This window comes from Colletotrichum jinshuiense, chromosome 3 (assembly GCF_051148585.1).
Source record: "Colletotrichum jinshuiense chromosome 3, complete sequence".
In the NCBI taxonomy this organism is placed as follows: domain Eukaryota; kingdom Fungi; phylum Ascomycota; class Sordariomycetes; order Glomerellales; family Glomerellaceae; genus Colletotrichum; species Colletotrichum jinshuiense.
In genome coordinates, this window is record NC_139310.1 from 3,955,090 (window position 1) to 3,982,620 (window position 27,531).

Sequence of the window (27,531 nt, forward strand, 5' to 3'; positions counted from 1 at the left end):
ACACCAGTTCGTTGAGCAAATGCCCACATTTTTCTACTCTCCTCCCTTCACGCCCAGGAACTCTACGCTGGAGACGTTTTCCATAGAAGGGGAGGGGAGAAGGGGGGGGGGGGGGGGGGGGGGGGGGCACAAAAAAAAGAATAAAAAAAGAATTGTCTCGCATTTCGCCGTTAGAGTTCAGTCACTTGTCATGTCACCATGACGAGCACACCCACAACCCGTCGCGGCAGGACAGACCGCACGGCACAGCGGCAGGCACTTGCCGCCCGAAAAACAAGACGTAAAAAGAAAAAAGGTGCCGTCGCGCAGTAGGGCAGGCACTCATTGAGAAAAGCAGAGAGCGAGAAAAGAGAACAAAATAAGTAGGGAAAGGAAGAAAGAAAGAAAAAGTATGTCCGGGGATTTACGGAATAGGAAATTTAAAATCTTGGTCGTTTAAATTGAGTATTTGTTGATCACAAATTCAAATGCACGACGGAGAAGAGGGGGGGGAGGGGAGGAACCCCCCCCCCAAATTTAACGGGGAGCCGCCGAGTGAAGAGTAAAGTCATTTGCAACAAGGGAGATGGGGGGTTTCCCCGCGTCGGGACCGTGATTGTAGAAAGCGTTTGAAAAACATTAGCGGTTTGATAGGCCCTGACTTTCTAGTGAGAAGACGAAAAATAAACGTAAACGAGATGCTATCATACAAGCCGGCCCTTCTTCTCATGCGGTTTCTTCGCGTCCCCTTTCCCCCTTATCTCTCTCTCTCTCTCGTGTCCATAGCCTTTCTGTTTCCTGACTCCAAAAGCAAGTTGGGCGCCGAGTGGAAATTTCCGAGACGGCCATGCGTGTGTGTCTGTGAATGTAGTTTTGTTGATTTGCCCAGGGCCGGGGGGGTATCGAGCCGAGTCCTACGAAAATCCTCGGGAAAAAGATTGAGGGAAAAAACAATAATCGCGCGTCTCTGGCCCCATTGATCCTCGAGAGAAAAAAATCATCAAAGTCCATTCCAAAAGATGAGCCTGCCCAGCCGTGAGATATCATGCTCTCTCATGCTGAAAACCCCTCCCGCGCCAAAGTCCCCTACCCATCCCCAAGGCAGACTTCTCAAACATCCACTCTCCCCGCCAGTGAGAAAAAAAAAACGAAAGATGGAAACCTTGGCCAACGATGACATACAAACTCGCGCCCACAGAGATCATCTCTTGTCGAGATTCGGCCTAGCAACCGATCCATGGCGCAAGACGTTTTGTGTTCAACGAGACCGCTTCCGCAATACCCTCCCGACCCTCATGTCTCTGCATTGGATGCCCTCCATGCTACCACGTCTCTCGTAACGTCTCCCAGGTATGCCTCATTAGACATCATTAAATATTGCTCCGTGATAACGGCGACGAACATAACCCTGTAATCCTCGAGACCGAGCCATGGTAGACCATGGCCGGCGACCGAGGACAGCCAAGTCGCTGACGCCGGCGAGATCATACTAGCAAAGGGAAACCAAGAAAGGCAGTGGAACGAGATGCAGCAAGTGATAACACCGAACTGTAACGCCAATCACCAGAGCCTCGGCGGCGAGTGAAGGAATGACGGGTGCCGTCGGGCGAGGTCTGGAAGATGCAGGATTTGTCTGGTATCAGGAAGAAATGCACAAAGTCGTTGATAGCGTGGCTATCATGACTGGTGCGACGTGTGCTGGGGAAGACCAGACTGCGGAGGCATGGCGTAGCCACCACCCCGTTGTTGTTGCTGCACGTAGCTCTGGTACGCGAGCGCCTGCGAAGGGTCCATGCCGACGTTGGGCATGTAGTTGGGGGGCATGTGAGGATTTTGCGGCATGCCCTGGCGAGTGGCCTGGGGAGGGAGGTGTTGCTGGGGGGGCTCCTCGGGGGAGTCAACCTGGTTCGAGTCGTCGACACCATTCTCGCCGCCTTGGGAGGGCTCGGGGGCGTTCAGGCATGCCTGCATCAAGAGTTAGTTAACCTTCAGAGTCTGTCAAGTTGTCATGGCCGACGGGGTGAAGCGTACCTGAATCAGGTTCTTGCCCTCAGCCTTGGTAACGAGAGGCTGCAGCTTGGGCGTCGTGAATGTGTAGACCAGACCAGTCTCGGAAACGACGAGGAGCAAGACCTGGGTGCCAGTGAGGACAGAAAGCTCATAAGCCTGGGTTAAAAGTTTGTGTCAGCAATCGATACATAGAAGAGTGATGCGCATGCAATAAGATGCGCGCTGTTACGGCGGCAGTCGTGATGCATGGGCGATTGTGCACTGTTTTCTTACCTTCTTCATGATACCGGCTTTGCGCTTCGAGAAGGTGATGTGACGACGGGACTTGTCGTTGATGAACTTGATTTCAATCTTGCGACGCTCGCGGCCGCCCTTCTCGTCGTCGTCGTCATCATCGTCGGCGGTGCTGGGACGCTGGCGCTTGACGCCTCTGTTCTCGGCGACGTTGCCGTTGCCAACCTGCGACTCGTCGAGGTCGGTGGGCGAGGTCTGGTCGTGTTGATCGGTGATGTCGGCCATTGTGATCAAGAAGAGATTTGCCAGATGGTATCACGAGGCAGAAAAAGGCAAAAACGGTGGAGATGCTGCTTTGAGCGTGGTGCCGATTGACCTATACTTGATCTGGGAGGAAGATGTTCTGCTGCGTGTAGCTTGGGTTCTGTCGCAGAAGGAAGCAGGTCGGAACGGGACGTAGCCTGTATTGAGTCTGGTGCGGAGCGGAGGCGGTGCCTTGCGGGTGGGTGGTGGAGGAGGTAGAGGGCAGGTAAGGTAGGTTTACGCAGGCGATGGATAGTGCCGTGGTAGTTAGTGCCTTTTGCCGACCAACGGAAGCGAGGAATTTGCTGGTTTTATTTTTATTTGCTTTGTTTGACTTTTGGAGCTTCCGTGCCTGGCATGCGCTGGGGCTTGTCGGGATCAGTGGACGGACGAATTTTTTTCCCCAAACAATCGGTGGTCGAGGGTGACTATCTTTTGACAGGCGGTGCGCCGTGTGGTCGAGAAATAGTCTTGGTGGTGGTTGTTCGCAGCGTAAGCCAAGCGGGTTTGAGTTGAAGTGTGGTGGGCGGGCTGCGCAGAAAAAGGAAAAACGCGACTCGAGGGACCTGGGGAAGGTAGCTCGGTGTTTGGGGGGGTTTTGATGGAGACAGAGAGAGAGAGGCGATGATGAGCTAAGGCCAAGTTCGAGGTCAACAAGGCAGCCAAGGGATTCGTCCGGAGGTCAATGGGATCCACGGAGCCGACGAACGGGTTTTTGGATGCCCCAGAATAAAGGTAAAACGCTTCTGGTCGACAAGCGATTTCCCCTGTTCAGAAACAAGCAACAAGTGTCAGTTGGGGAAGAAGCTCGATTGAGAATAAGGCAAAATGGACTGCGGAGTGAATGAAAAGAGGATAGTGAGGTGGTAGCACGGGCTGCGGCCACAACCAGACAGTTTAAGGAAAAACGAAAGGCGGGGGGTGGCGGTCCTGGGCTCTGGGCCTCTACGGAGACCTCAGAGTCGCGACGGGGGCCCTTGGGGGAACGACAAGGGTATCAAGTGCTAGCTGGGTTGTAGCGTACAGTGCGGGATACTAGATACCTTGTCTCTGACCTTGAAGGGGGGAGGGGGAGGGGATGGATGGATGGATGGATGGGTGGGAGGGGATGGGAGGGGGGTGGGCGGATGGATGTTTGGTAGGTAAGCGAGTGGGTTGTGCGTATTATTCTTCTTGATCTTTCAGCGACCCTCTCTCTCACTCTATGTGCAGTGTTGGACGTCGGGCAACGAGGAGACGGACATAGGGAGGAGGGGTGTGCGCGTCTGCGTGTGTGTGCGCGGGCGCGTGCGCGTTCGTATTATGGGGGGGGAAGCGACAAGTAAAATGGACAGACAAGAAGAGAAGAAACATACGGCGAGACTGGACGGGAACTGTGTCAAGGAACGACAGCATCTCGGGCGGGCAGGCAGGACCAGAGGCACAGAGGCAGGAAGGAAGCGACAGGCATGGACGGGGTTGGGCGAGGTGGTGTCCAAAGAGGAGAGTGGGGCCACCCAGAGTGACTTCTCTCGCTCTCTCCTCCCTCCCTCTCCTCCTTCTCTATCCATCGCTCACATGAGCATGAGTTGCTACGTTCGAAGTGAGGCACCTCGCCCTCACTTTCTCTCCCCTCTTCTCGTTTCCGAGTCCTACCTCACAAACGGTACCCCAAAACTGCACAGCGAGTTGCATCCCTCCTCCCTCCCGGCCCCCCCAGCAGATGGTCAAGGTACGAGAGATGAGAATGAGAACTAGCAAGCACCCACCTGCAGCTAAGGTTTCCTTCCACCGCCAGCGCAAGAGGTACATGTCCAATGTCCAATGTCCAATATCCAGTGTCCAGTCTTCAGTGCCCAGTGCCCAATGCCTTCTTACCTCGCCCTTCTTTTGTCGTCTTTCCCCTTGGCGCCTTACAGCCCGCTTCCCATGATCCATCCGCTCGTAAAGGTGCCTCGCCCACGACTTGCATCATCATGTTGCGCACCATTGGACTCTTTTGGGGCTACATGTAAGCAGCAGCATCATCAGGTCGAGCTAGTGAAGAACGACCACTGCCCGCCCGCTATCTATCTAGCACTGCAAAAGCCCCTTGGGAAGTGCCAGTGCCAGATGGGTGCCAAGAGATGGCCCTGGCTGCAGTTGACACTGCTAGGTTGCGTCCCGCCGTGGCCGTGGGTCCTGTCGGCCAGGTCGCGGCCGACTGGACCAGACCAGCGAGAGCGCGAGGAGTGCGAGAACCTGGACTGCCCCCCAAGTTTAGTTCGCCCCAAGGTACGTACTTTGGCTCTGTACAGAGCCACAGAGCCGGGCACGTACATCACCTTCCTATCTTCAACTGCGACGCAGAGTGGGAAATGGGCATTGTCGGGGTGAGAAAAAGCAGTGCGGTCGTCATAAATCTCAATAGGCAGGGCCTGATTGGCGGCGTGTTGAAGCTCACGAGTCTGGGCTATGTACGGATAGGTATTCTCTTCTTCACGTCTGCAGGAGATGTGCCTGACTTGGCCGGTTTGGGATCCGGTCCTGTTCCCTGCCAAATGGCTCGAGGGAAACTGTTCTCTCGGGTACCGAGCTAGCGCAAGCCAAAGCCCAGACGTCGACGTCCTGTCAGAACTTAGAACATTCGCACCGTCGCTGTCAAGGCCTTCTTTTCGACCTTCTCTCGCTTTCAATGCTGCCTTGTGGCTTTTAGCTTTGGCCATGACCGCCACGCGCTTCAAGCCTTCAGCACGGCACTGCTGCCGTCGCCGCCCATCTTGTCCGTGTTGTGCCAATACACGTCTGCCCAGGCAAGTAAGTCCCTGTCCCTGTGGCCAGGGAAATCATGTCAGCAGAAGAAAGAAGGAAAGAAAAAAAAATCACTCTAGCGACACACGAACCCCAACCACACGATCTTTTCGTCTCACTGTGCCCCTCAATTTTAGCTCCCTTATCCTAGGCGCAGGCTACCAGTGGCATCCATGGGAAATAAGCGATCATGATAATGGGTACAGTGTGATACAGTGTGCGATGGAACGATGGGCAAGGCTACTTTGCGGCTGCAATGTTTGCACTTTTGCTAAGATAGAGCGTGGGAGGGGGCAAAAGGGGGGGGAGGGATTCGCCGGCCAAACAATGCAACGAATGAACCAGTTGAGAGACCCTCTTTCGACCTCGACTCTTACCTTGCTTGACCTTGACTTCGAAGCCTCGAGACACGAGAAACCACCACGCGCGCAATGTCAAATGAGCGCGCCAACGAATAATTAATGATTCCTGGGCCTGGTGGGGCCCCCTCTGGCTTGCTGATTGGGGCCGTGGAGAATGAGTGATCGGGGACAAGCGCCCAGTGCGACGAGTGTGCAAGGTACAAGATTGCATCCCTGCTGCTTACCGCGACTAGCGGTATCAAGAACCTCGGCCTGTCTTGGTCTGTCTTCGGCCTCTTCCAATTCCTCGACCAGGCCTGCTTGGTTGGCTGTTTTCAGCTGACGAAAGACAAACTAGGTCGAGAATTAGTAGACTTCTGACGCCAAATTACCATGCCCCCCCCAGTCCGCCGGTTGGATCGTGAGCTGCGCGTAAGGCTTCCGGGCGGCCCTTCGTGCAGCTGGAGGCACCACTCACAGCACAACGGCCTTGGAGTTCTTGGACCGCTCTGCATCGCGGTGCGCACTTGCACTGCATTGGACTTTGCAGGCGGGAGTGTGGACCATTGCGACGCGCTTTAGCCTAGCGTCTTTTTTCTGGGTTTGGTGTAGGGGTGTTCCTAGGTGCCCACTGGAAGCTGATTTCCTGGTTTGGAGAGCTGTTCCTCGATCAAGCTCATTTGTGCCCATTCTTGCGTAGCGCTCTAGAAGCCTGCCTCAATCAGCACTGGCATGCCGTCCGCATGAGGCAACTAGCTCATCCTTCGCAGCACGCAGTGCCATGGCATGGACCGGTGTATGCACCACAGCTGGCGGGAGCAGAAGCTTCATGCATCGGCCGAGAGAGGCCATGGCCTGCTCGGGACCGCACAGCAGCTCAATCGTTCATTTTTTTATCTTATTTTGCATGGCTGCAAAGAATATCAAATGTCAACCACTGCTACCAAGACTGGACTCTGCGTCTGTGGACAGGGGCCGCAAAGACATGCGATGCGCGATTAGATGATTTTCATCAATCTACCAGGAGCTGGCAGTGCAGGGCCAACCTGACCAATCAATGATTGGCGGAAATTGGCAATGAATTAATATTGTGTGTTTTATGTGCGTGTGTCCCTCGACGGCGGGCATCCATTCTCTTGGGAATCGATAGTGCAGGCCAGACCTGACGGGGACGGAGACGGGACACCTCTGTGCCTGTGGGCGGGTGGGTGTTTTCTTTCTTTCGTTCGTTCGTTCGAGTTGTATGCCCCACGCCGTCGCCGACCGAAATCAAACGACACGACACGGCGCGGGCATGGGAGTCTGGACAAGGGTCTGGTTGGTGGCTTGCTGGGAGAGGGATGGGGAAAAGCGCCATCGCGTTGCGGCACAGCACACAGTGCCCCAGACGCCGGCGCTCGACATGGGACGTGCTGTCGAGAACGTGGTCCCAGAGCGGGGACAGACAGGGCGAGCTAAGGATGGATAGCGTGTGATTGCAGCGGCCGAGGGCACGGAGCAAATGTCGTGAGCGTGGAGTCGTGGGTAGATGTTGCAGTCCTAGACTCCAGGGATTGTCTGATGGATGCAACTCGCGACAGGAAAACACTGGGCCGATGCTGGTAGAGATTTCGGGGCTTCGGAGCGGATCATGGAGGAGCACATGTTTGATGGGCGGACGGGGTGGTCAGGGCAGGCAAATGTCGGGTCGCGGATGCGTTTCTTCGCGGTGCATCCGCGCCTATTGGACAGGAGCAAGAGATACCTGGTACTTGGAGTACCGGTGCTCTGTGCAAGCCGGCGCGTTCAGGGACGGCGAGTCCGCGACATGCGCCTGGGGAGTATCGAAATCTTGCAAGGTGTGTTGCGCTGTGCTACGCCGAGAACCTGCGAGCGACGGCCAGGACATGGGTGAAAGCAAAAGCAGCGATGGCACCTGGTGAGCAGCAGAAGGGGGGAAACGTGTGGCCAGGCACGGTGTGCACACGACGGATTGCTCACTCGCACGTGGAAAGCATGCAATCCAACTCAGGTTGGGAGGGAAAGGAGATCTCATAAAAGCAATGGTCTCAGATGGCCACCGACAGAGCGGTGGGAGAAAAGGAAAAAAAGAAACGGCGAGCCAAGACTTAGTCGGCCTCGGGCAGGGGCGACATGTGCCGGTCAGAGTGCCAAGGACATTCTGATCGGCTTCTGGACGGGAGTCGGCTCTTTGCTGGAGGGCAGAAAAGGAGAGACCCGACTGTGTTATATGGTTGAAGTCGTTGCAAAACGTGGAGGAGGTTGAGGAGGCTGAGGCGGGAAGGGGTTGATGACGAACAACAAGGTAGGATGTCAAGCCTGACAAGGAAAGGCGTGCTGGATTTGACTTTTGTGCTCCCGAAAAAAGAGATCTGGACGATGCTCGATTCGTCCTTGACAGCTTTTGCGACAGCCGTGAGGAAGGGCCACAGACCTGGGGGGGGCATCACTCGGCTTGACAGGCTCTGCGGCGCGTGCTATGCTGGACATGGACTGGGCTGGGCTGGGCTGAGCTGGGCCGGGTCGAGTTTACTGGGGGCCCACGACAGATGGCGGGTGCACCGCGAACTCGCCCTCCTCGATCCTCCTCTGCTGGTACGTAGTACCTACGGATAGAATTCGATGAATGTGCCATGAGGTGTGGAACAGTGGACCGAAGCGGGGAGCAAGGGGGCCGAGATTGGCCCAAACCCTCCAGGAAGAGGAAAGAAATCGATACGGACGGGGGGGGCATGGGGACATGGACGTGGTGCGGAACAGGGGAGGTACGTATCCAAACCTGCCTGACTGGGCAGGCAATGCTACGGGTTTGAGCGAAAGGAGGGCAACATCCACGGGTGAGTAGGGTACGAAGTACCTACGTATCCGCCACCACGTCGGTTATGATGAGGGCAGGTTCCCGTTGATGAACCATGATGGCCGTGAGTTATGAAGCCTCAAGATTGGCGCCGTCTAAGCTACACGATGGCAGGCAGGGAAGAACTGCTGCTGCCGCCGCCGCCGCCGCCGCCGTGGCCATCGTTGATATTGCTGCTCGTCGGATTACATACTAACATCGTATGGCTGCTGTTGATGAGTGAGCAGAAGGACGGAAGGTGGACACCATTCCTCATCAGGAAGTTACTCGACGAGCCCGCACAGTGCCAGCGATTCGTCAGGGTACTTCATCCGCTACCCGTACGGATACCCGAGTCGAATGAAAAATGCAGGGTAATAAGAGCATACAAGTACGTACCTATCTGCCTATGGGTCCGTGTGCCGGTCCGCCTGTATCTGTCTACACTACCTAGCTATCTCTCGACTACTGCAGGTGCAGGTGGGCTCAGGCAATTTACCTTAGCAATGGAACTTACCGTCACCAACAGCTGGAGCCTTCCATCATCTAGCATTGCCTGTCAGTGAGCAGAGGCCACCAACACCTCCAGAAATGGCATGCTGATGCCTCCAGGCATGGCCAGATCACCTCACTTGCACCATCATGTCCACGACTCCATTTTCCAGGATCAGGGCCGGACGCTATTCAGCTCTAGCGCGAGCGAGGTTACAATCTCGATCAAACGAACTCGGACTTCGGAGCGCGCGACGGAAACTGCACGTTTGGTGTCAAGTCGCAGCAGGGTCTGCTTTGTGGCCCGTTCGTCGTCAGTTCCGTTTCTTGTCGTTGTGCCCGTGGGGGTGGGCATGTTGTTCTGCAGCATATCGCTGCGCTGCGGTTCAGCTCTCAACCTCACACACAAGGCAACCTCACACAAGGCAACCTCACACAAGGCAAGCAACGAGCAAGGCATGAGCATGAACTTGAAAGGGAGATGGGATGAAGAGCAGCAGCGCGCGTGGATGGGCGCAAATAAGCCACTAGTCGGGCACAGCGGTCACCTCAGCCGTCGGCGGCGTCAGTGTCAGTGTCAGTGTCAGATCCAAGTTCCGGGGAGGACTCGCGAGGTCTTGCCGATCGAAGAACGCCTTCCCTTACCCTACCGCGCCTTCCCTGCAATTCCCCAGTCAAAGGCTGGCGAACCCGGTCGAAACCGGGCCTTTTCCGTGCACGTGACTCGACATCCCCGGCCCAGGGTGGCTCGAACGTGTCAGAGAAAACGGTGAGCCATGCTGCACCTGATTCACTCACCACCAACGCCCCCTGCCCTTCGGTGCTTCCAGCCCCACCCCTCCTAACCGCTCTGCCCGGTGTACTTCGGACTGCAACTGACACTGCGTTTCGTTTCGTTCGACAAGTTATCTGACCTCCGAACTCAACGGTCTTTACCGAGTTGCTGGCGCCTGTCGGATACACCCGGTCTACCCTCCTTACACGCTCGTGGACGGAAAACGTATTCGGACGTGGCATCCTGCCATGCCTGTCCAACGGCTGAGACCGTGCGTGATGGGTTCGCGCAGCTCGCAGCGAATTTTTCCAGTCTTCACACCCTCGTTGTCTTCGCTTCGCAGCATTCGTATGCATGGGCTGACTGCTGGTTCGACCTCCGGAGGATAACAAAGGTCGTGGGCGACAAACGAGCTGAACGGGGCAAGGTATACTACCCATCCCGGATCAGGTTCAGACACTGCCCCGAGCCCTAATCATACTCGCATTCGAGATCGAATACACACGGGGGCAGCTGCATGCTAAACCCCTTGGGTTATCAATTTGACGCGACCCGTAATCTCTGAGAGGCTACATTCATGCTACATGTCGGGCGAGCTGCATGAACTCAATCTCATAGGATCTCGGACTGGCAGCAATCCTGCGTTGCGAGGCGTTCGCACACTCAATCCAGAAGATGTCACTTGGGCCTCTCATGACGCCTTCGTCCATCGGCCCTCTCCAGTCTGTGAAACACAACACGAATACTTCTATCCAGAGGCGACAGGTTGTATAGCCAAGCTATCGCTCCATGGGCATCCTTTCTGCGATATCCAGGTGATGTCTGAGCCGCGCATTCGCAGTCGGAAACCAAAGGCTGCCCTGCGCTGCCGGGGATCTACAGTTTTGTTCGAGCGCTGAGCAAGCTGCATGTCCCTGCAGCATCGTGCTCTATGCTGAAAACCCGGGGCAACACTTTCGAGTACAAGCACCGTTTCTCTCTCTACATCAGCCGTCCCGCCTGGAGCATTCCTTCCAAGGTATCTTTCCGTGACGACGACGCGGCATAGGGTTTAAGGACCTCAAAGAAATAAATACTGGCGTATCAAATGCCATCCTCGGCCACAGAAGCAAGCTGTAGGTCTCCAACATCAGTTATGCGGTGGCTGGGACAGCTGGATACGTTTGTGCCGCGATTTCAGCTAGCGGGAGAACACTATGTAGTAGCCTACAGGGGCCCTCCGTCCCTGTTTGACGCCGTTCTTTCCGGAGGCTGTGGTTGAAGAGCTTTCCGAGACGCCAATTTTGCTACACGACGCTACTCAGCTGTCTTCAGGGGGTTGTAGAGCACTGTTCATGAGGGTCTTCTCCTAGTCTTCGACAGCCGTGTCTCTTGCTCTCGCTAACACTGGCTGCTGGACGTCGTCAACGACGTCGCAGATGGCTGGTCACCCGGGCCCCGAAGCCAACGTCATTCGGCCAGGACCATGTTCTGCGAGTCTAAACATATCAACCTTGGCAGCCTGCCCTACCTAACGTCTTGGTCCCGAGCTAGATATGTTCTGGGACTCAAAGTTGAACGATCTAGTTTAGTTCGCGTGGCGTGTGCGCTGTCATCGACGTGACCGTGCTGCTAGCGCCTTTCCCTTAGATGATGCCCCTGAATTGAGACCTGAGGAGCCTAGCTTGACATTTGTCTGTCCTGACGGCTGCTTTTGTCGACTCGACGAGCTTCAGCTGTTACTTCAACTACGGTTCAGTGCTGTGCTACGTACAAAGCCTTGCGCGAAATCCATGACCATCTCAAAGACTATCGCCGCCATTCAGATACGCTATTTCAAGGGCCAAAAGGAGGCGCTCCTAGCAGCAAGATTGTTCTTGCCCCGCCTGAAGCTTGCTCCACAAGCTCAAGCTCAGGACCCAAACTTTCACTCCGCCGCCCCGGTGTGTTCAAGATTCTCTCGACGTATGCAGGCCTTGGCTCGGCTCGTGCTTCCGGCCACGGGGTTAGGATTGCAGTGAAGAGGAGGAGGCAGCTCCAGTATGCTGACAAACCCGGGTGTGGTGTTTGGAGAGCTTGGGGGATTTATTGGGGGGAGGGGGAAGACGCGGTAAACGTCTCCCGTGATGATATTGAGTGCGGGGCGCGCACACACGCTCGACGCGTTACGTTCCTGCGACTTGGAGTGTACGCGGGCTGTTGTGTCTAGTCTTTCGTGAGTTTGATGGAGTTTGATGGAACATGGGATAAGTTTGGCAGGCTTTTTCCCTTCCTGGGAGCCGCCTCGGGCCCTGCCAGGGTGCGAAGAAGAACGACAATAGACTCAGCTTTACAAACCCAAAGAAAAAGAAAAAAACATAGCAAATGCTTTAAGGCTTTCTGTGTTTGTTGGACTGGGGGGGAGGACAGTTTGACTCATGGCCGTATATAGAGACCGAGAGAGACGTGACAATAGCCTCGAATTTGGGCACGAAAGCGTAGCCGTCAGCATTTTTTTACCTGGTCACAGATCAATCATCCGTCCGTCAACGTGTTCTGTGAATCCCCGTAGTCTCTTGAAGGCCTGGTTGACGGCACAGCAACCCCCGCCGCCCTCCCTGGGAAACACATGCGCGTCTTGGCTCTCGTCTACCAAACCAAGCCCACCCAATCGCTTTCCTAACGGTCTCGTATGCATCCAAGTTCAAGGTTTTACTTCTTTACAACGTAGTAGGACGCGTCAAGTAATACTCGCCTCATTTTCTAGATAGGCATGGAATCGCATCTCCTTGGGGCGAGCATCCGATTGCGAACCCCGGCGTCGTTCTGTTCCGGGTCCTGGGCGGAACTGGATGTTGGGATGGACTCCAGATGCCCACCCTCTCGATATCTAGAGCAAGGTCAAGTGGGCAGAGAAAAGCCCGGGAGCGACACCCGAGGGCGAGTTAGAAGACACCTCGACGAGAGCTTGTTTGGCTCCGGGATCGTCAATTCCAGGGGTCCGATCTCAGTCGCTGGGGAGGGGGGACTTGTCATGCGGCGGGTGACAAGAAAGGATACCTCGTCGCGTCAACGTCCCTCTACTGTCGTGGCAGACTTTATGTGCCGATATCGCCACAATAAAGTTTGATGGGCTTGCAAGTCTTGCCGGGGCACACGTCAGCAACGTCCAGTATGCTGTTGTCAGGAGACACTATCTCTCAGGATCGCCCAAACTCGATTTATCAATCTCTCTTCATACTTTTGGGCAGTGTAGATACCATTAATTATCATCGTATGTAACCAAGGGCAGATTTGAAAATCGTCGTCTGTCCTCCTCATGAGTAAACAAGCCTCCGCGTATGCCCATACAGGCCAGGTGTGCCCCGGGAAATCCTTTAGAAATCATATCTGAAATCGGGGTTCTCCTTATCAGTCATATCAGCAAAGGCATTCGAGTGCTCAATCTTCTCGTCGTGAGCCCCGCGTCCCACCCTCTCCTTGCCATCCTCTGAAACTTCCTCGGCTGCCAGGTTAGCCGGGTCCAAAGCGGTGGCGGCCTTGCGCTTTCCCAGGTTGCGGCGGACGAGAAGGAAGCGCATGGCAACGAGGAAGATGTTGAACAGGACGTAGAGGCAGAAATGGGCCGTGAACCCCTTGCGGTAGCGAGGCGCGTCGCTCGCCTGGAAGATCTGCGGCGCCGTCATGTTGCCGGCCGCCCAGCCAATGAATGTCATGGCCAGCGTCGTTGACTTCTTGGTCTGTCCAGCGACATTGCGTGATATGAGAGAAAAGATGAGGTTGCCCTCGGCGAGGTAGAACTGGGTGCAGTAGAAGGCGATGAGGAGACCGACACGGTTGCTTGCGGAGGGCGGGATGCTGTAAATGATGGCGGTGCCGATGATGGCGGGACTATTCAGGATTAGCCTTTGGGGTTGTTTAGCTCGACGTAACTATAGATACTGACATTGTGCAGCCCTGCGAAGACAAATAATTAGCTTCTCATGCTGCGAGTTAAGTTCTGAAGCTCTACTTACATGCATGACCCAGGCAGTCTGTTTAGACCAGGTGGCCAAGGTCGCGCTGCCAACCATTACGAAGATTGTGACAGCACCCTGTGCAATGTTTAAGAGCTGCGTTTGCAGGTACGTGAACCCGAACGAGGAAATAATCAAGTTGGAGAACACGCCAAGACCGCCGATGATGAGGGTGGAAGTGATCTGAAGCATGACATAGCACCAGATGACGGGGTCGGAGACGGCCTCGATCATCTGGTAGCGCTTGTACGTCTTGTTCTGGATACCAGTCTCGTTTGCTCGCACGCGCTCGATCATGAGGCGCTTTTGGTCCTCGTCGAAGCACTTTGCCGCCATGGGCGAGTCGGGCAGCCACCAGCCGATGAAGGCACCCCAGGCGCAGGTCGCGGCGCCAAGGACGAGGAACAGAAGCTGCCACGACTTGATGTCGTGGCCATTGTAGTGCGAGGCTCCCCAAGCAATGATACCGCCAACCTAGACGCTTCTATCAGCCATATCCACAAAGTCTGGGTATCGAGACAGGCGAAGTGTACCATAAGCTGGACTCCAGTCATGCAGTACCAGAGAGACGTCAAGACAGACTGCTCCCTCTTTGTGTACTGATCAAAAGCACGTCAGAATCATGTCATTCTCGGCCGTTTGGAACTGATGCTTCAACATACCCACATGGAAGTCCTGTGGATTCGTGTCAGCAGTGTCTCCTTTGTCACAAATCAGGGGGGAAGCGGGCCACGAACATGATAATGAAAGCTGGTTGGACGCAAGACTCGAACACTCCGAGAAGAAACCTGACAACCATCAGGGAAGCAAAGTTCTTTGCCGCAGCAGAGCAGGCAATGACGATGCCCCAGCAAAAGACGTTGGCGGCCAAGTACTTTGCAACGGGAAGCTTTTGCAGGAGCAAATTGGTCGGATACTCTCCGACGAGAACCCCCATGTACAGAATAGTGCCGAGCCAACTGAATTCACCCGCAATTAGTAGTTGGTTCTTCCATCGTATTAAGTAAGGGGAAACTTACCTGAACTGCTGGCCCACTAGATGGGCGTCTTGCCTGATGTTCATGACGGAGGCAAAACCAAGAGTCCCCTTGTCGAGGGATTGGCAGAAGTAGGTGCCCAACATGCAGGCAAGGATACGGCGGTTGACAGTCCAAAACAACTCTTTGTTTGTCTTGTCATCGACGTAGATTGCCGTTGTGCCAGCATACTCATTGGTCTGTGTAATTGTGAGCAAACAGTGCCTACGGTGCTCTTGGAAGGCGGACTTGCCATCTTGTCGCCTTCATGGTGCGCCGCGACAACATTAGAAGGGACAAGCGTGGTGACCTTGTCGTCAGTTAACTGAAGCGAGGTCTTTTGGGTCATGGTGACGGCTTGCTTCGTGCGATGGGCTCTGTTGGCTTGTGATGGTAGGAGCTGCTGCTTCGTATCTCATGATTACCCCGGATTTCCCTGGATTGTGAGCCTCTATATGCAAGCAACGTCGAGATCTTGGAGACCCCGGGTTCCACGATTCCGGAGCGGCGGAGTCAGAGAAGCTCCCTGAGAAGAAAAGCGTGGGCTGATGGCGATGCCGGGGTGTCGACGCGGGCGGAGGGTTTCCTCGGAGGGACCTCCGGTACCTCTCCCGAGCCCGGAGCTGGGGTTGGTGGATGGATCGTCGCCCACAAGGCCCGGGGTGCTGGCATGCATTGGTCGGCTACCTTGCTTTGGTTGGAAAGAAGCAGGACTTGGGGTTACGCTAAATTCCCCAACCACCCACCCACTCCCTCTCTCTCTCGACTTTGTATATATGCGAGCTTGTTGTAACTGGAGCCCACCATGGTTACAGATGAACAAATCCTCTGCACTTTGCAAGATACACTAGTGGGGTCTGAACATATGGCAATGAGGTCAAATCGAAAGGCTTAACTAGCCGGGCATCATTAGGTTGGCCGGCAAGCTTGAAGCAGCGTCATTATAGTGTTTAGCGTTTATGTTACTTCTCCTATCGGTAACAAGGCAATCGGTCCTAAGAAGCCCATTCGTGTTTTTTTCATTTCTTTTTTTCATTTATGCCATGATGCGAACCAATACGAGACATACCAGCATAAATGTGAAGTCCGTATGGGGTTGCAATCAGTGATAATGACCTTTGGCTGGTGGTGAGGCGGGTGAAATGGAGGGGTTACAGCGCAGATCACAAGACTCAGCGCAAGGGTTCCGCCCCCGCAGTGGCATTTCTTTAGCGGTCCAGTGGCGTGTTATTGTGATGAGGGTGTCCAGTTTCCCCGCATGCGCCTCCTCCACGTTCAGTTCTTACCCCGACGTAATCCTTAACTTGGCCTGTAACAGCGGTGTCGTCAATTACTTGGACAATCAGGGACGCCTTAGTTGCGTACTGAAAATGTTCACCTCTACACCTTCCAGTTCATCTCCACAGTCTCTCGTTGGGTCCCACGGTCGGTTCCTGCAGAGACACAATGGCCTTTGATGAAGACGACGAGCCTCTATCGGGACGCTCTGGTGGCGAGGAAGACAGCCAACCTCGGTCTAAGAAGAGGCGCGCTAACTCAGGTGCAAACACGAATGGATGCGATACTGAGGGCCCTGCGTGAGTAATCCCTGCGTCACTCGTTGTTATGGTGTTCGAACTTGCTAATGATACGCCCAAAGCTGTCAATCGTGTCGCAAAAAGAAAGCGCGTTGCTCCAGACGGCAACCCTGCTCTGCCTGCGTACGATACAGTCAGTTTTCATCTTGAGCCTTCTAAACGAGTTTCCCCTGAGTCCAATTTGCAGATCTCGAATGTGTGTACGACGACAGAAGGTCCAAACCGGGACTACGCACCGGTGCTGTCGAGAACTTGAGCCAGAGAGTCGGTACGTGATACTCCGTCGCATCTAAAATTGAAGCTGGACGCGGTGACTGATGACCAGTCGCAGCCACACTCGAAAACATGTTTCTTGGCCAAGGGGTTCTCTGGCAACAGGTCTTCAACTGCTTAAGCTCGGCTGCCCTCAGTGCCTCAAGCCCAAGTCAAGATGGCACGTCGAGCATGCCACTCAACGAAAGAGCTTCTTCGCTAAAGACAACCCTTGCCACACTAGCTGAGGGCGGAGAAGCTGCAATGGCAACTTTGGCTGCATTCCGCGTTAAGGATTCAACCTCGCAGAAGACGGTGCCGGAGGAGACCACGCGACTGGCGACTAATCTTGAATCTATATCCGACGGGGCTTTACTCCCCGAGGCCGACCTGATGGATACGCTTGTCGAGATTTACTTCGCGAATATACATCCTTGGATCCCCATGCTTCATGTCCGCCAGTTTCGCGAGCGGCTTCTAGACCCTGTACAACGACTCCAACTAAGCACAATATTCCATGCTATGGTATCTCTATGTGCAAGATTCTCCCAAGACCCACGCCTTGGATCGGGCGAGGAAAAAACACAATACGCCAAAAAATGTCGCCAGTTCGTCATCTTGAACAGCATGGAATCCTTCTCGGTAGAAAACCTGCAGGCTCTGACCATTATTGCCTTTGATACAGTGGGTTTAGCTCACCATCTTTGAATGCGGACAAGAAACTAAAGAATGCATCCAGATTGGCAGTGGCCGAGGGCCATCGGCATGGGTGAGTAGCCAGACACTGTCCCCGCCGAATCAAAGCTGAATGGTTTTTAGTCTGTCGTGGGGAGTATGACCCGAACTGTTGAGCAGCTGCAACTCAGCGTTGAAGACGAAGACCAACCACCGGCCACGAAACACCTGATCAAGCGTATGGCGTTTTTGCCGCCTTGTCGAAGCTGGAGTGAAAGAGAAGAGAGGCGACGAGTTTTCTGGAACATCTTCTTGATGGACCGTTTTTGTAGCATTGCCACCGGTTGGAACTTTTCCCTGACCAGTGCAGACGTCAAACGGCGCCTGCCATGCGAAGGTGCCCTCTGGGAGAACGGCGAACCCCTTCAGACGCCAACGCCATACTTTGGTGTGGCCGATCAGTCCAGCGGTGCGAGCGGAACCCTTCCTGCCGCGCGGCCAGAAGAAGCGGCCCAGGACTCGCTCGGGGGATTTGCGTATTGCATCGAGGCAACCGAGAGTCTGAGCCTGGTTACGTCTTTTTTTCTTCAGCAGGCTATTGACGTTTCCAAACCTCATGAGATTCAAGTCTGGTTGATGAAATTCAAACAACTTGATTTACGCCTTGTACAGTAAGTTCTGCTGCAAGCACCTCGGTTGCCGCCCATACTGAAGTTCTGCAGGTGGAAGATATTTCTTCCTGAACAGTGGCGTGAAGCATGTGTTCTCAATGCCGACGGAATCATGGATCCAAACCTGACCGTCGCCCACATTATTCATAATACGGCTGTTGTTTTGCTTCACCAGGGCATCGCCTACCCGCTGCCCGAATGGCAAACCACTCGAATACGACTACCGTCTGCTTCCAGTTCGGAAACGTGCTTAGCAGCGGCCATAGAGGTGGCCATTATTGCTGAAAAGTTTCTGCAGGATTCTCAGCAGGTCGTCAGCCCGCAGTTCGCATTTTGTCTGTTCATCTGCGGACGCATGTTCTTGGCCCACTCAATATACTACAACGTCGTATTACCAAGTGGCTTCGAATCATTGGTAGGCAGTCTCAACACCATAGCCAAGAGATGGAATGGACTAGGCGACACCTCATATAACCTAGCTTCCAAATTCGCTGGCCGGCTGGTTCAAGCACGCCGACAAGGCCATGGCATGCTTGATATAAGGCAGGCAGTCTACTCAGACGATACCCGTCCAGAGGCGGCTGTCGCAATTTCCGAAACCAACCCAAGAACTCCTGGCATGGTTCGAACTGAACCTCATCGTCAGAGCGTCGGATTCTCCGCGAGCTGTCCTCCAGACCAAGATGCAACATTTCTAGGCAACTTGGGTAGCTCAAATATGGACTTTGAGCAAGAAGCATCCCCGGACAGCATATCTCTGGCGTTTCCGCCACTTCCGATTTCGTTTCAGGCACAGAATACGAGCAGGGGCCCAACAGCCATGCCCTCCCCAGCGGCAGGCACAGCACAGCCAACTCATGTCGGTGGTTTCGACAGCTTTGACGTTGGCGTTGATTCTCATCAAGTTGGGAGTTTCGAGGACCTCAACGCTTACCTGGATTACTCGTTCCTGCCAAATCAGAGAATCAGTATGTTCTCGGGTGCAGCTGAGAAAGAGTAAATAACTGTAAACCCCGATGCTCGCAGAGCGGCGTCAAATGTTGCATCTTTGATGCTGGTTCCAAAAGGACGCTTGATAATTATACATTCATGTATGAATTTCATTGGAGATAAACACTACATATTCTCCGAATCTATGTCGTGTAACGCACTGTATACTCTGTTTTTAAACACTCCCATCAAATAGCTCCCCGGCACCCATTTCTAGGAGCTTGTTTCCTACCAGTAGGAAGAAGTAGTCCGCATACACGAGACCATGATCTGCCCATTTTCGCGGTGCAAATTCGTAGTTATTAATGGTTGCGCCGTTCAAGATCGTCTCCGACTCGTTCTCCATATCCACCTCCCAGCCTATCTGTTCATCAACTGTGCCGTGCTCAACGGTGTCAATAGATCTCTGGGACTTCAGGTATTTGCCACCCCCGTTAATGTGGCTGTTGCAAGTTGCGCGGATAAGTGCGAGGGCATGCTTCAAGTATGCTGTTGGCTTCCTGAGTGCCTCTAGAGCCTCGTGGATCAGCAACATACCATACGCCGAAATCATGGCTGCGCTGACATCTGGGGGCTGTAGCCCGTCTCTCGGAGCCGCGAAGTCCCAAGGAGGAATGCCACTGGGCGGAAGCTGCTTGAGGAAGTAATCTGCGCACGAGACTGCCGTGTCGAGGAAGGAAGTGTCCCGAGTCCAGCCGTACGTCTGCGCGAATCCGGCGATGGCCCACGCCTGCCCCCGAGACCAGGACGACGTGTCGGAGTAGCCCTGGTTCGTTATCTTCTCCTTCGGAACACCGGTTGCCTGGTCGAAGTTGACGACGTGGAATGTGGAAGAGTCTGGTCGGAGGTGGTGCTTTCGGGTCGTCTCGGCGTGGTGGACTGCCGCGCTGTACATGTCTTCGTCCCCGAGCTGCGCGGCCGCCCAGAAGATGATGTCGAGGTTCATCATGTTATCCTGGAGCCCCGACCAGTAAGTTCATGTCAACGACGTAGGAGGGCTTTGGGGGTACCAACGATGATTACGAGGAAGTCCTTGCTAGGGTCTAGGAATTTGTATCGCTTTGTGACGCAGACGTCCCACGACCTGATAGATCCCACGGCGCTGTCGTACCGGCTGTATAACGACTTCGCGGCCGCGATGGCCGTCTCGTATGATCTCCGGTCATTTTGCAGTTCCCATGCGGGTCGTGCCCAGGGGAAGATCATGAAGCCCAGGTCATGGGTAGTGGTGAGCCGTGCGTTAGGGTGGAGGGCTTCTGTCCACCACCTGCAGGCGAATCTTGGGGACAGCATCAGTCAAGAAGCACGGCCAGTAGCTGGAAGAGGTGGCCGGTAACTCACTCCAGGTGCAGCGAATGAGGTTCTTCATCCGCCAACCAGCCAAGATGCCGCAGGAGGTGCGAGTACTTGCGCCGCCGCTCGAGCAAGAGGTACAGGCATCCCGGGAAGAAGCCCGAAGTCCAGAAGTCCAGCTCGCGGTAGACATATTTTGTGCCGCCCGGTTTGGTGTACTCTGGAAATAGAGTAGGCGGTGATGGCTTCGAACACCTGTTAGCAAAAGTGGTTTTGCATTGTCAGTGGGGTCTTGGAGCCTCCAACTTACCGACGAGAAGCTCTGTTGGGCGACGCCCCAAATCTTTGCTGTGGCTCTGGAACAAAAGAGCGAGGCTGCCAGAGACTTGCTCTCTTGGGTTGTCCCAGCTGTGGATAGCGGCGGCGTCGTGAGTCCAGCGGTATGTTGCACATGATCTTGGGAGTGCCTGCTGCGTTTCTATATATTTGTTTGTTGAGGTTAGAAAACGTCTGGACTCTTAACTTTATGATTTTCGTAGGGAGAGATCTCCTTACACAAGGGCTCCCGTTGACCTTGGGGTTAAGCCCGTCAGCGGCTCTCTTTAGGTCGTTGGTGGCCGACTCTATCTCGACTTTAACCGCTTCAGGTGCCATATTATCGATTTTGATCGGGAGGCTTCGGCTGATTCTAGTCGCACAGAAATTGAATGATGGAGCAAAGCCTCCAAGAGCACTTGGCACCCGTTCCACAAGCAAAGTGTCTGAAGGTTTCTATGGACAAACCAAGATTACTAGGATTTGGGGCACGCTGTTCAAGTAATCTCTCGGCCGTGGCGATCTGTATTACATGGGCGGAACCCTTAGTCATGAGAAACCCCATGAGGAGACCTCTCTGCCTGATTCCATCGGGAAGGAAGTTGGCTGACAATCCGTAAACCTCGGCGGCAGAGCTTTCGGGCCGTCTAGCCTGTGGAAATTACGTTGTCTGCGTTACAGCGTTGGTTGATTTGGGTGCATGGGCGTTGCCGGAGTGTTGCCCGGCACTTACTCCGGCTCCGTCCGGCCAGGGGTTGCCGCACAACACCCACCCGCCGCGAGGAAAGTAGAGTCCCGGCCTGAAATGAGCGACAGTTCTCGGGGTTGTAGGATTGTTTATGTCTTAGTTGGGGATTATAGGGGAGCTTTTTACCCGGGTCGGGATCATATGTTGTTCTCTGTCAACGAGCGCCGGTGGTGTCGCAAGGTCGAAGCGGCTTGGCGAAAGGCGTTGATAGCCCCCATTTCAGTAACCTCTCTCAAAGAATGGCTGCCCGATTTCTGAGGATGTGCGTTGATTTCGTTACTTCGTTTGCTAGTTTTTGTTGATCACGGCTGTCATTCTTAGCTATGTAAGTGTGTTGCAGATTCCATTCTGGATGAGCAAGATCAAGCTACTATGGTTCTCTGCCCGGTTCTGGACAATGAGGTTCGTCTTTCTCACACGATGCCATGATCGAGGAATAAACCCTCTGTAATAAGTTCAAAATTTTTCCACTGTATCTGCTCTGTGGGCAAGATACCTGGTGAATGACTTAATCTGAGCTAAATACCAAATACTTTCACATACCATACCATAGCACTGCCTATCCCAATCCTGATGACTCCTTCAACAGCTAGCAAGACAGCAAGAGAACTTTAGTCTGCCCAACTTCCACATTATCCAAAACGATCTTATCCTTGACAGTCCCTAGATCCTTCTCCGTCCACACATCCCTCACCTTAACCCCCCCACCGGGACACTCCTCCAAAGCCTGCACGCCCTCCCACGGCACCTCGATGCTCGTCGTGTTCTTCCCATAGTTGAGCGCAAGAATGACGTGACGAAACGACCCCGCATCGATCGGGCCAGCCCAAATCTGCACCTCATCCTCGGTCGACAGCCCCGGCAGGTACCGGACCGCCTCGCCCCTCTCGTCTTGCGAAATGGCAATGATGTCCTTGTTGAGCAGAACCCGCAAAGACGACTCCCGAATCCTCGTGACGTCAGCGCCGATGATCAGCGGCGACTTGAGAGCGGCCCAGAACGAGAAGTGCGTCTGCTCCTCGGCCTCCGACATCATCACCACCTCACCGCCGACGCTGTACCCGACGCCGACCTCCAGCATGTCCATGTCCGCCCACGACCCCCTCGCCTTGCCCTGGAACGGCGAGATCTCCCTCATCTTCCGTATCATCGTCAAGACGCTGACGCCCGCGTACCCCGTGTTCAGGCAGTACGCCGTCTTGCAGATGCTGGCCTTGTCCTCGGCGAACCGTGCATGGATGTCCCCCGACATCCGGTAGGAGTGCGCGCCGACCTGGTCGGCCCAGAACCAGGGGAACTGGTGGCCCCACTGGCACAGCGAATAGAGGATGTCGCGACCGGTTTTTCGCAGCGCGCTGGACATGGTCTGGAAGCGCTCTTGCTGGGTGTGCGTCCCCGCGTGGAAGCCGCCGCAGTTGTCGTATTTGAGGTAGTCGATGCCCCAGTCGGCGTAGGTCTGGGCGTCGAGCTCCTCGTAGCCCCAGCTTCCCGGGGTGAAGCCGCAGCCGAAAATACCAGAGTCGCTGGAAATGACTGGTGAGATATTGATCACGAGGGGGAAGATGAGAGAAAGAGAGAGAAAGGGGGGAAGAGAGAGACTAGAGAAAGGAAGGGGGAGGTGGGGGGTTACCTGTAAAGCCCAATCTTGAGACCCAAGCCGTGAACATGGTCGACGAGCGCCGGTATACCGGATGGGAAGCGCGTGTTGTTGGTTTGCTGTTGGCCCTCTGCGTCGCGCTCAAGGGCCTGCCAGCCCTCGTCCATGACGACGTAGGTGTAGCCCGCTTTGGCGAGGCCCTTTTCGACTATTGCTGTCGCCGTCTTCTCAATTATGGTCTGGTTGATATTCTGCTTGAACGTGTTCCAAGAGTTCCAGCCTGTTCAGGATTGGTGTGAGTACAATGTCTCCATTCCCACCGTAACTGTTGGAACATTACCCATCTGCGGCTTCAAGGCCCTGTTAGAATTGCCGGCCCCCAGCACGGGGAGCACGGCGGAAAGGACGAGGTAGAGCGCGCTGTAGGCGTACATGGTGCCGGGTCTACTGGTAGAGGAACAGTGTTGTGCCAACAGGCCCGGGCCGCGGACATGCCTACTTGTAAGCCATGACCGCCAGAACCAATGCAGACAGCATAAAAGACACAACCACAAGATCTTGGTCTGCCAGAGAAATTTCCGGGGCATCTTCCGATGCAGCTACCCCGATCGGAGGGTGATCTGCGAGGGTGTTATCGGCTATCTCTATACCCCGCACTCCGGGACGACTGTCGGGGCTCGGCCCCGGCCCGGGAGATGGCGTTCTATGTACGACGAGTGCACCACTAGGGACTAGAAATTGCTTGGCGCAAGCTTGGTGATAGATGAAATGAATATCACCTCCATATACTCACTAAGAGCCCCATGCCGGTTTGCATGACGGACATTCCGCCATTACTCTATTGTATGCGCCTGTATTGTTCTGCTGGTAGCCACTCAGATATTGCCCTGTTCCATGATGATGATGAAGATACCCACTATCGTCTGCATTCTCAGTCTCGGAGCGATTTCGGTGGTAGACGCCTCGGACAGGAGGCTGCTTTCGTATGCGCCCAAGCCCGACGGCACATACGTCCTCCCCACATCCCCAAATGTGACAACTCTCCTGGACTTCGTCAAATCCAGAAGTGACCTCACCACGCTCGCCAAGGTGTTGAACGAATCGGCAGGTACGTCGAGTGCTCCAATGTTCACCCCGAGAGGCAAAAAAAATTAAAAAATTGCAGCCCAGCTGAACATATTACTGCAGGCTTCCCGGAGGCATTTGGCACACCCCCGACTTGGGACTTCACCTTCTTCGCCCCGTCCAACACCGCCTTTGAGAGAAACACCGGCCAGTACTTTAACACGTATACCCCGACACCCAAGGGCAAGTGGTGGCTCGGCAACCTTGTGCAGCACCACTACGTCCCCAACTCGCAGCTTACCACGAGCGTCTTCAACGAGACACCGACGCGGATCCAGACGGGGTCGTATCTGTATGTCGCGACGCAGGTCAAGGACGGGAAGCTGTGGCTCAACGACGTGGCGACGGTCACAGAGGGCAATTTGAGAGTCACCAAGGTAATGTTTTCTATCACAGTGAACAACAGAAGGCGAGAATGTGGGCTGATGGATGTATGCCAGGGGGTTGTTCACATCATCGACCGTATCCTAGATCCCTCGGCGCAGCTTTTCGAGCCGGACAGGCTCAAGGCAGGGCAGAAGTTCATTGCCGGGAGTTGCTCTGACACGTCCTTGCCATACTGCTGAGGCGGTTCGGCAAGCAGGGAGGTCCACCCAGCGTCGCGAGAAACCTGAGGAGATGGGGTCATCGAGGCCGTTTCCATTTCCATTTCCATGACCGTGATACTCGAGATTGAGTAGGCGACACTGTTCAAGTATTACTTACGCGGCAGAGGTGGGCACAATTATAACATGATTGTTAGCAATTGGCGATGATTGAAGTATAAAATATGTTGGAATATCTCAATCCTTGCGCTGGTGCCCGTTTCTCGTCACATCCCTGTCTCATTACTTAGTCGTACGTTGTCGAGGTTCCACAACCCCCACACCATACCGACATGAACAGAATTTTCGCTCACCTCGTCCATCCCAGGATATCACCTGGAATAATCAGCCCTGATGGTCTAGCGGTATGATTCTCCCTTAGGGTTGTGTATAACAATTCAGTCTGGGAGAGGTCCCAGGTTCGATCCCTGGTTAGGGCCCTTCTCTTTTTCCTGCTCATGGAAAGATTCCGTTACCCCTTCTATTTTTATTGTATTTTGAAACCCACCCATTACGACGATCACTGCGTTGCACTGCACAATCGGCACTGGTAAGTAGCTAGGCCAAGGTCGCAACATGTCCAATTGGGTTTCTTGGCAAATAGTATGCGCCTAGCTCCGTTTGTTGACCGAGTGAGTCGTTTAAGCGGCAACTTTGTAGTTAGGGGCGCCTGGACTTTGGGAGCTGTGAGTAATAATCCTTCGGGATTATTTCCCCAAGTTTGGTACTTACCGCAGCGAGATTACTTGCAGCAAGACTTACTCACATTGGCCGGGTACGGCCATCTCTAATCGGACAACAACAAAGGCGATTCCAGACGAGTTCAATGTTTCCTAAAAATCGCCGGGCAGCCGATCGCAGGGTTGCAACCCTTGGTGCTAGAAAAGTTGGAGTAAAACACAACAGATCTGAGTCGATGAGGAGTGAAGATGCAAGCCAGGCTGGCTCGGCTCTGGATTGCCGGGTTTAAGCTGTTCCAGAGGCTCGCGCCTCGTTTCTCATGATCCCATGAATCGACATTACCAGACGGCACGGAACGGGAACGGGAATGCAGGAAGCACGAAACAGAGGCGGGGCTCTTTAGGTATTGAACGACTGTGCTTTCTTCGTCCCAGTCTGCTACTGCGTTTTCTCGCTCAATGGGCGGCGTGGGGCAGACACGACCAGTAGAGTAGATTGGGCCAACAACCTCCATCGGCCTTGCATAGGGAATCGTGAGAGGATTACTTGACAGGTCTGGGCGTCCAAACCAGCGGCTGGGATTCTGAAGGGGAAAAGGGTCAAAGAGACTTCCATGCGCATTATGGCATCCTGGGATTGAGCGGGACAGAGCCTCATTTGATGAGTGGGAACCCAGCTGCCAGAAAAGAAGAAAAACCCGTACAGAGCGAGGAAGGGAAAAAAATAAAAATAAAAATAAAAGGGAAGGGGGAGACACAGTTAGCGCTAGTGTCTTAATCCCTGGCGACGTTCCCGAGAGAACCTCTATTCTAGTCGCGTATCTCCGAATTACCTTATCAGAGTAAGGTAGTGGGGAAGGACGACATGGTCCTCCTAGGGGAGCCAAGAGGTTGGAAATTGGACGTGAAGGCGGTAAGGTCGTGCCACCGCAGTCGAGAAAGGCGAGAGGGTCGGGCTAGATCGTGCGATGAGGGGCCTGTCATCCACAGGCCCAAGCCCGGATTCGTAAAGTGCTCCGGGGACTTTAGTACAAAACAAGTGAAGGGCTGACCCGGTCGGTCATTGGCGATGCGAAGGATTCAGGAAAAGCAGAGGTGGACGAGGGCCCAACGACGGACGCGCGTAGAGTGGTATCCTGTCAAGTTTGTGACATGTCTCGTGATGTCGCGTCCTCCCTCTGGGCAATTTGTTCGTTCGACTCCTGTGCCCCTTATTTTGTGTGACCAAGACAATGATGATGTAAGTCAAGGAGGCTTGGGTGTGTCTCTCATTCCTAATGTAACAACCACCAAATATCAAGCACTGGAGTGAGCCTCATTGCGGCAGGCATAACCCTTGCTCTGCCTCACCGAACGAGGGAGGGACGGCGAAAGACATCAATGTGCACTACGGGGACTCACTCGAGCAATGACTATGGCTGGTGACTGGTGCGCAGCAACGTACTTCAACGGGGTTTAGGTCAGCGGTGAGCTCCGGCAGGGCCAAGGCAGCCAGCCAACGGTAGCCCTGGCCAGGCCAAAACGGACGACCACCCCAATCAGGCGACTCTTGGACATATGCCGGACCGTGATTGGGCGACAGCTTGGGCGCCGGCTCCTGCACGGCTCTTGGGTTAGCGCGTGCCTTCCCGCCTGCATGAGGTCGCCCCTCGGTCCTGAAACGCGCATCGTCAGGGAATCGGATTCATCATGGCCTCCCTCAGCCCTCTTCACCTTCCCACAGTCCTCCCCCGCCCACGCTTCCGGACTCCTCGCACCGTTCGTTGGTTGCCGCAGCAGGCCCTCGCCACACCTGCCTTCGCCGCGCCCTCCGTCCCAGGCACAGTGTGCAGCCCGTGGGCAGGTCCCCAAGCTGTTTCTGGTGCGTTTCTCATCGTCGTGCGAGCTGCGAGGAGGGGCCCCTGCCGCCAATACCTACGTAACCCACCCGCGCAAGAACAGCCCACACAGAGGTCCGCCTTGAACCAGAACCAGGGCCCTCTGCCACCCACCGTCTTCTCTCCCCCTTCTCGATGCGGCGCCCCTCTCGTAGTTGATTGAATCTGGCGATTCTCTCTGGGGTCTCCCTTGCCCGCGGTGCTCTCGTCCGAGACAGGAGTGTGGATAACCCGCAGCTCTCCCGGTCCACGTCCCACGTCCCATTCATTCTCAGACTCGCCTTGCACCTCCTCTTCTCTTCTCCCACTCCGTGCAGCCGGGTTCCTTTCGGAGGGAGACTTTGTCATCTTCACGTTCTTCTGTACTATCGTTCAAACCCACCTATTTTTCGTTCTCGCGACGACTTCGTCGAATTCC

The 27,531-nt window shown here is 54.6% G+C and overlaps 6 protein-coding genes across 6 annotated transcripts; 2 read left to right on the plus strand and 4 right to left on the minus strand.

Annotated features, from left to right (window-relative positions):
- Nucleotides 1-1,656: 1,656 nt before the first annotated feature.
- On the minus strand, nucleotides 1,657-2,508 carry EsH8_III_001059 (transcription factor MCM1; the record flags this gene model as incomplete). The annotated part of the gene is made up of 3 exons (XM_083262784.1): nucleotides 1,657-1,944; nucleotides 2,011-2,145; nucleotides 2,263-2,508. The coding sequence occupies 3 exons, from the start codon at nucleotides 2,506-2,508 to the stop codon at nucleotides 1,657-1,659; spliced, it is 669 nt and encodes a 222-aa protein (XP_083123271.1).
- A 10,566-nt stretch (nucleotides 2,509-13,074) lies between these two features.
- Nucleotides 13,075-15,078, minus strand: EsH8_III_001060 (major facilitator superfamily domain-containing protein; the record flags this gene model as incomplete). Its single annotated transcript, XM_083262785.1, has 8 exons — nucleotides 13,075-13,588; nucleotides 13,644-13,654; nucleotides 13,714-14,187; nucleotides 14,247-14,312; nucleotides 14,376-14,388; nucleotides 14,451-14,672; nucleotides 14,733-14,929; nucleotides 15,016-15,078. 8 exons carry the CDS (start codon nucleotides 15,076-15,078, stop codon nucleotides 13,075-13,077), a joined length of 1,560 nt encoding a protein of 519 aa, XP_083123272.1.
- Nucleotides 15,079-16,175: 1,097 nt separating this feature from the next.
- Nucleotides 16,176-18,904, plus strand: EsH8_III_001061 (uncharacterized protein; the record flags this gene model as incomplete). Its single annotated transcript, XM_083262786.1, has 7 exons — nucleotides 16,176-16,306; nucleotides 16,369-16,439; nucleotides 16,494-16,574; nucleotides 16,638-17,242; nucleotides 17,298-17,327; nucleotides 17,378-17,904; nucleotides 17,956-18,904. The coding sequence occupies 7 exons, from the start codon at nucleotides 16,176-16,178 to the stop codon at nucleotides 18,902-18,904; spliced, it is 2,394 nt and encodes a 797-aa protein (XP_083123273.1).
- Nucleotides 18,905-19,069: 165 nt separating this feature from the next.
- Nucleotides 19,070-20,640, minus strand: EsH8_III_001062 (Six-hairpin glycosidase-like protein; the record flags this gene model as incomplete). Its single annotated transcript, XM_083262787.1, has 4 exons — nucleotides 19,070-19,849; nucleotides 19,909-20,173; nucleotides 20,236-20,442; nucleotides 20,498-20,640. The coding sequence occupies 4 exons, from the start codon at nucleotides 20,638-20,640 to the stop codon at nucleotides 19,070-19,072; spliced, it is 1,395 nt and encodes a 464-aa protein (XP_083123274.1).
- Nucleotides 20,641-21,839: 1,199 nt separating this feature from the next.
- EsH8_III_001063 (glycoside hydrolase superfamily) lies at nucleotides 21,840-23,281 on the minus strand (the record flags this gene model as incomplete). Its single annotated transcript, XM_083262788.1, has 3 exons — nucleotides 21,840-22,773; nucleotides 22,881-23,127; nucleotides 23,188-23,281. 3 exons carry the CDS (start codon nucleotides 23,279-23,281, stop codon nucleotides 21,840-21,842), a joined length of 1,275 nt encoding a protein of 424 aa, XP_083123275.1.
- A 463-nt stretch (nucleotides 23,282-23,744) lies between these two features.
- On the plus strand, nucleotides 23,745-24,538 carry EsH8_III_001064 (FAS1 domain-containing protein; the record flags this gene model as incomplete). The annotated part of the gene is made up of 3 exons (XM_083262789.1): nucleotides 23,745-23,955; nucleotides 24,036-24,349; nucleotides 24,413-24,538. 3 exons carry the CDS (start codon nucleotides 23,745-23,747, stop codon nucleotides 24,536-24,538), a joined length of 651 nt encoding a protein of 216 aa, XP_083123276.1.
- Between the last annotated feature and the right edge of the window lie 2,993 nt (nucleotides 24,539-27,531).